Here is a 7,996-nt window from a genome sequence, read left to right on the forward strand (position 1 = left end):
GGGAGGGGGAGGGGGCGGGGAAGAAGACTAGTGCTTCTATTCGCAGCCAGACCTTGCTTCACAAGGGTCTGTCCGTGTGTTTCCTTCGCTTCCACATCCAGCTCAGCCCGACCCTGTGGTCACTGTGCAGGGGGTCCCCGCTGTGCCCCACACAACTGACCAGACACCAGAGAAGAAAAATTCGCACACAGGGTCTCTTCCCTTGCAGAAGCCAGAGCCCCAAACTCAGAAAACCACCACCGTTAGAGAGTCGACAAAGTGCAAACACCAGAATAAGAGCTTCTATGTTCCTTCTCCTTTGCGGCTGAGACAGGTGTTGCTACCTCCACGCGGGAAAGAAACACACGGCGTAGGATCCTACACTCAGCTAACGAGTCCAGATGACCCCAAAGCCAGGACTTTAACGCCAGGACTATTACCATTCCTTCCTGCCTGGTCCCCCAGGAAGTCGACAGAAGATCCCACCCATCAGCCGGGGGCCTCTCTGAGGCCGTCCCCGACCATCCCTTTCCTGTTCTGGAGACTCCAAACCCCATAGGCTGTATTCTCACCCCAGGATTTCCTCTCCCTTTCCACCCCTCAACACACTCTGACCGCCTTCATCCTCTTTCCAGATGGTGCCCTTTCTTCAAGTGTGTGCCAAGGGTCTCCAAGGGTCTTGAGCACAGGGAATGTTCTGCTTTTTCTGAATCTCTCCCAGTGCCTTGCCCCGAACAGGTACTTAGTCATGTTTGTTGATTAATTGAAACTGAACACAAGAACATCTGGTCCCGTGAAAATTCTGAAGTCTGGTTGGAAGACAAAAGTTGAAGAGTCCGCCTGAAGTGGGGTTGTCTGGAAATTTCTGCTCCTAACTCCAGTTGCTAGGAGTGTGGAATGTGGAAACTGGCTCAGCCGGGGCCCTTTGTTGGCTTAATACTTATGTATTAGGGTCTCATGTATTAGTGAGCTTGCCTCTTTGTGTGCTAATGAGAGGCTGGCAGCACTGCTCTGCTCTGCTCTGGAATTTCCTTTCCACCCACAGCCCTGCTGCCAGTCGGCAGCGAGGTACGTTTGTTATTTATAATGGAGTTCCGCTGTCCACCGCTGGAAAGGAAGGCGGATTTCAATCTCCAAAGTGGGAACCAAATTTCGAAACCAAATGTCTTTTTTTTTTAAGTGAATGACCATGTTCAAATACCTGTCTCTCCATGTGTTAGGAGAGCCAACCTGCAAAATCCATGCCCAAGGAGAAGCCCATGGGAGTGACCTGTATGTAAACAACGAGGACGGTCACTCAACTCACTCAGCAAGTCGATCGACTGATCGGCTGTAAGCACTGACCAACAGAGGCTTACTTGTGGCTCCTGGGATACAAAAGGGAAAGACAACAGCCACCAGCCACCACCCAGGAGCGGGTGATGGACAGGACTGCCAGGGCCGGTGACGCCTCCAGCAGGCCACTTGCAGTGGGACAGTGAGTCCTGCAAGGGGAAGCTCAGGGGCCAAGCTCCTGGAGGGGCACGAAGTCCAGTCCAGAGGCGTCAGAAGACTTTCTGGAAGGAGTGAAGGCCTCGCGAAACCTGCAGGGTGCGGAGGTGACCAGGGAAAGGTCGGGAGGTATGGGTGAGGAGGGACGTTTAGGGGATGTGTTTACAGAGGCCCCATCCTGAGAGAAAGGACCCCAAGGAGAATTCAGCTGCTTTGGCCACAGCTGTTGAGCTCTTCTGGTGAGGTGAGGCTGGACAGCCAGCCAGACTAGACCAATAGGAGCCCCAGACACCATACTAGGGAATGGATTGGATCCATTGGATCCAGTGCTGAGTGCTATCTGAGGCAGGGGATACAGTGATGGACGGGGTGGTGAGGGCCTGGCCTCATGGAGCTCACAGGCACAGTGTGGTGTGCGCCACAGGACCTGGCGTGCACACAGGGGTGCCTCAGCCAGACGAGTGACCCAGGGCACAGGGAAGGGGGAGAAGGAAGTGTGATGTGCACATTGAGATCTGAATAATAAATAAGAGACCGTCTGCTGTGGGGAAGGCAGTGTAGATGCGTGTCTGCGTCCTGGGCAAGTGCACGACCGAATCCAGACCGGGGCTGGCACTCTGGGGATGCCTATGGCCACCTTTGCTGCCTCGCTGGGGCCTGAGAAAGAAGCCAAGCAGATGAAAGCAGGAGGAAGTGATGGAGACTGGCAGGTCCCTTCAACGTGGCTGGGATCCAGCCATCCCTAGGGCCACATCCATCCCTGTCCTTACCTGCTGTTCCCGAAGCCAGTCCTGACTGACAGTTAAAACATGTTGACATGTACTGGAGCAGTGGGCGAGGAAATAGGGCCAGATAAGGGCGGGGACTGGAGCAGCGGTGAGTGGTGGGTGGGATAGTTCCACGGTAGGGTGGGAGGGCTGGTTCTCTAACGTCTCCGGTCTTCTGGAGAGGAAGAGGCCACACCAGTGACAGCAGTGCCCAGCCCAGGAGCCCTGGGGAACGTGGAGGCCAATGTGGCTTCCCCGCAGCTGCACTGCTCTCTCCACACAGACGCCACTCCGAGAGTTTCCTGAGTGAGGCTTCCACGTTGTGTGTGGCCTCAGTGTCCCACAGTCATTGCCTGAGAGAAGGGACACCTGGCAGCTCCTAGGGTCCCCCCACTCCCTCCCCCGGCTTCCAAGGGGGCCAGTTTGCCGTCATTCAGCTGCAGCTGTCAGATCACACCTGCTTCCTGAGAACTCAGACCCCGTCAGTCACGCCCGAACTCAGGGGATCTGCCCCACCTGCCGACAGTGGGACTTCCTCCGGTGGGGCAAGCTTCTGTAGGGACAGTGTCACCGATGGGTCCATGGTCTCGCTATGTTCTCCTTCCAGAAAGCACACACTACATTCAGCGTGAGCTCAAGGCAGCATGACACAACAGGTGTTTCACACACATCAGCATTTTACAACATCACAACGTTCTGAGCAATGTCTACAAAGTCATGGAGTATCCTGGCAAGAAAGAGGACTGTTCTTCCCCTTCAGCTTCATTCTGGGAATCACCATGGGCTAAAATTTCATTCTCTGTGACCCTAATCAGAAAAAAGACTGAATGTTTTCACGGAGGAAAACATGTACTTGGAATTCAGGGCTGAATCTGAGCCACCAGGTCCAACCTACAGGTCCAAAGGGTTTGTACTGTAACAATGAAGACAGAAAATTTGAATCTCTCCTCTCTTGTCCTGCACCTCCAATTCTGAGCCCCCTGCACGTGCTTTTCTTGTTCAGCTCTGTGCACACAGTAGGCGCCTACTTCTTGTCGCTGACTGACAGACCTTCCAGGACCACACTAACTTGTCATCAGAAACCTTGCAGATACGTCACTGTGTGGCAGCCCCCAGGCCGCAGAGCTCGAAGCTGGTGAAGAAAGCACGAGGGCGTGATGACAGCCTGCTTCCTCCTGACCAGCCCTGGGGCTTCCTTGGGGTTTCATTCACAGTTAAAGATCAGACTTAAAATGGAACTACCCGGGGGAAGATCTAGCAGGAATCTACGCGGTATCAGGAGCTCTGATGAATTCTCATTACTGCCCCTGACCACAAATTCACAGTGATTCGTCTTGTGTCTCCTTTTACCCACGCAAAGGCAAAGCGGATTTTATCACTAACCCATGACCAGCTCTCGTTGTCCGAGGGTCAAACACCCGCAGTTGTGCCATCCCGCTGAACTGGGAGTTGGGGCTGCACATAAAAACTGCTGTTTGTTTTAGAGGATTTTGGAGGGTGAAACCCCACGTTCCTTGCTGTCTGTGCCACGGGAATTCTTGGAGCCCCAGAGACATTCAGAAGGTAAGATCACATGACGACTGTACACACCTACCTGCAGACTCTGCAGACCTCCGTAGGCAGTAAAGAGAAGCAGAAATCCAAAGGAAAGCACCAGGACATTCTTCAGGCTTCTTTCCATCGTGCTGCCTAAAAGCTTCAAGCACCAGGAGATTTGTAGTTCCCTAAAAGAAACCAATCAGGGTTCAGCAAAAGCAGTCAGTACCTAGAAGTCACATTCTGTCTTGGAGTCTGAGTTAGACGTGTATCAGTCACTAAGGCTGCTGAGCGTTAATGAACTTGACAGTCACTGAAGCACCCGGGGCTGTTACTCATTCACCTTCTCTGGAACCCACAGTTATCACTTTCTAACTGGGCAAAAATTAGGACTCTTATCAGCTCATATGGACTGGAACATTCTTCTACTAATTTCTGATAGATATAGTCCTTAGAGGAAAGTGGTGATTTTCATATTATATATATGATCGCGTATATTATATAATTATATATATTACATAGTATTACGTGTATATCTTTATAGATACACACACACACACACACACATACATACATATAAATGGTACCTTCCTCATTAAGAGAAGTTGTCAGTGGTGCAGAACTTGGAATGCACTTCAGTCTTAAAGAACAAAGTATAAATGTCAGTTTCAAGATCTATAGTTCAAATTCTGAAAAAGAGTTAACATGATTAGAAGATCCAAGGGCCAAAGTATTAGTACGTCAAAGGCTATGATTTTACAACACTGCAATAATTTAAAAAAATTATATAACACTTTATAATTTGCAAAGCACTTTTACATGCTGTCCTACGACAGTGCTGTGATACTTATCATTAGAATTTAGACCCATTATCAGACAGGAAAGAGCTTCAGAAGACTTTGGAGGTTTCGGATTTCAGGTTTAGAGCAGTGCTGTCCAAGAGAACTTTCTGCACTACCCAATACAGTAGCCACTAGTTACACGTGGCTTCTGAGCACTTGAAACGCGGCTAGTGCAACTGAGGAACTGAATGCGTAATTGCACTTAATTTTAATTGATTAAATTTTAAATTTAAATAGCTACCTTTGGCCAGTGGCTATCATATTGGACAGGACCAGTCTAGAGTTTAGACATACCCCACATCTCACAGCCAATAAGCAAGCGAAAGCATTTGTGTTTCCAATTGTTAGTTCAGTTGCTTTATTCCATTGTTGGTAAAATTTGGAGTTTGGAGATTGTTTCCAAGGTTCTGTGAAATCAGTTATTTTCATCTAGTTGGGATCAATAAGGCAAACCTTACAGTGTAGGTAAATGTCACACGGGCTGGTGACACAGCTCAGGGAAGCAAACCTTTACCATTTGAATAGCATGATAAACTTCTTGCCCTTTGCAGCTTCACTTATTCCTATGAAAATTACATTTTGGGGGAAAATAAGAGTTTGGGGGATTAACTAAACATGTATTTTCACACTTACAGGGACACGTGAGCAGCACAGTCTAGGAAAGGGGATGATAACCCTGGACACGAATGAGATCTGGAAGTTCTAACCGTAATCCTGTAACTTCTTAGCTGGACCATCGCAGGTGGATCGCGTGACTTTCCAAACCTCAGTCTCCTCTTGAAAAAGGAGGGCTGCAAAATTTTAAGAAGCTAACCGTTGGGAAAGCCCTTGGAACAGCCCTGGCACATAGAAATCACCAGTGAATGTAAATCAGCTAAGATGACGTTAACTTTCAGTGAAATTATCAGTGGGGACAATATTTAAAGAAATGTCATACTTAGCATAGCATATGCACTTCTCTCACCAGTCTTGTTATCAGTTATCTGAGTTCCTTTTTGTTTTTCAGCGGCACTCCAGCTTACTTCAATTTTGACCTGTCTTTACCCACAGATGACTTACATTTTGATATCAGAAGACCTTCCTGAGGTTTTCTCCTGCTACTCACTGTTCAAAGTTACCGGACGATCTTCTGGATTTTCTAACTGGTTCCAGTGTGCAGCTCCCAGTAGCCGCTGACCCAGCCCTTTCCACGGTCAACCAGTATCTCCTGAGGAGCTCTGAGCTTGTGCAAAGGAACGTCGGGGGTCTGCTTCTGGTCTCTTCCACCCCTGCCCCGTCCCTCTAACTGTCTTTCTTCTAGTCAGGAATCAGTCACTAAAATAATCGCTTTAATCATGTTTGGTGTTTCAGCCTCCCTCTCTGTTTTTCCCCTTTATTTTTTTTTTTTTTCTTGCGTTATGCGGGCCTCTCACTGTTGTGGCCTCTCCCATTTGCGGAGCACAGGCTCCGGACGCGCAGGCCCAGCGGCCATGGCTCACGGGCCCAGCCGCTCCGCGGCATGTGGGATCTTCCCGAAACGGGGCACGAACCCGCGTCTCCTGCAACGGCAGGCGGACTCTCAAGCACTGCGCCACCAGGGAAGCCCTCCCCTTTATTTTAAGAGGGATATCTTAGATGAACAAGTGGTTCTCAGTCGACCTCACTCTCTAGCAAGACAAAATGTTTCTTTTCTCCCCTCCAGTTTTATTGAGAGATAATTGACATACATCACTGTATATGCTTAAGGCGTATGGTTTGATTTACCTGCGCAGTATTGTGGGGTTCGGCTAACATCCATCTTCTCTTAGAGATCCAATAAAAAGAAAAGAAAAGAGAAAAGAAAAAAGGAGAAAAAGTTTCCTTGTGATGAGAACTCTTAGGATTTACTCCCTTAATAACATTCCTTCATATTAAAGAGAAGTGCCAACTATAGTCATCATGTCATACACTATGTAACTAGTACTTATTTATCTTATAAATGGACGTTTGTACCTTTAGACCACCTTCCTCCAACCCCCCCTCCCTCCTCCCTCTACCTCTGGTAACCATAAGTTTGATCTCTTTGTCTATGAGTTTGTTTTTAAATGTTTTAAAAAGATTCCCAATATAAGTGAGCTCATACAGTATTTCTCTTTCTCTGTCTGACTTAACTTCACTTAGTATAATGCCCTCAAGGTCCATCCATGTGGTCACAAAGCACAGGATTTCCTCATTTTTTACAATAATAAAAAACGGAATAATATTATGTTGTGTGTGTGTGTGTATATATATATATATATATATATATATATACCACAACTTTATTCATTCATCTGTTGATAAACACTTATGTTGTTTCCATGTCTTGGCTATTGTACATAACGCTGCTATGTGCCTGGGGGGGTGCAGGTATCATTTTATCTTTATTTTAATTAATTAATTAATTAGCTAATAATTAATTTTTTGGCTGCGTTGGGTCTTCCTAGCTGTACGGGCTTTCTCTAGTTGCGGCGAAGGGGGGCTACTCTTCGTTTCGGTGCGTGTGGATGGCTCATTGTGGTGGCTTCTCTTGTTGCAGAGCACGGGCTTTAGGCGCGCGGGCTTCAGTAGTTTTGGCACATGGGCTTAGTTGCTCCGCGGCATGTGAGATCTTCCCGGACCAGGGATCGAACCCGTGTACCCTGCATTGGCAGGCGGATTCTTAACCACTGCGCCACCAGGGAAGCCCCCCAGATATCTTTTTAAGTTAGTATTTTCATTTTCTTTGTATAAATACCCAGAAGTGGAATTGCTAGACCAAATGGTAGTTCTGTTTTTAATTTTTTGAGAAGCCCCCATACTGTTTTCCATAGTGGCTGCACCAATCTACATACCCACGGACAGTGTGTGAAAGTTCCCTTTTCTCTATATTCTCGCCAGCATCTCCTGTCTTTCTGATGATGGCAGTTCTAACAGGTGTGAGGTGATACCACACTGTGGTTTTAATTTGCATTTCTTTAACAATTAGCAATGTTGAACATCTTTCCATGTACCTGTTGGTCTTTCATATATCTTCTTGAAGAAATGTTCAGGTGCTTTGCCCATTTTTTAATTGGGTTATTTTATTTATTTTTTGCTATTGAGTTATATGAGTGCTTTATATATTTTGAATATTATCCCCTTATCAGATATGTTATTTGCAAATATGTTCTTCCCATTCTGTAAGTTGTCTTTTCACTTTGTTGATGATTTCTTTTCCTGTGAAGAAGCTTTTTAGTTTAATGTAGTCCCACCTGTTTATTTTTTATTTTGTTGCTTGTGCTTTAGGTGTGGCATATCCAAAAAATCATTGCCAAGATCCACGTCTGTGAGAATCTTGAATTAAAAACTTTAATTAAAGTTAAAGTTTTAAAAGTTTTTAATTAAAGTTTTTAATCCATTTTG

The 7,996-nt window shown here is 46.8% G+C and overlaps 1 protein-coding gene across 1 annotated transcript in view; it reads right to left on the bottom strand.

Annotated features, from left to right (window-relative positions):
* The window catches only part of UNC93A (unc-93 homolog A), a 26,160-nt gene extending 22,242 nt beyond the window's left edge, over positions 1–3,918 (bottom strand). The window contains 1 exon segment of the mRNA XM_007445935.1: positions 3,832–3,918. Coding sequence (XP_007445997.1) covers positions 3,832–3,918 — 87 coding nt within the window.
* Positions 3,919–7,996: the final 4,078 nt, after the last annotated feature.

The sequence above is a fragment of the Lipotes vexillifer genome, unplaced genomic scaffold (genome assembly GCF_000442215.2).
Source record: "Lipotes vexillifer unplaced genomic scaffold, Lipotes_vexillifer_v1.1 scaffold459, whole genome shotgun sequence".
NCBI classification, from domain to species: domain Eukaryota; kingdom Metazoa; phylum Chordata; class Mammalia; order Artiodactyla; family Lipotidae; genus Lipotes; species Lipotes vexillifer.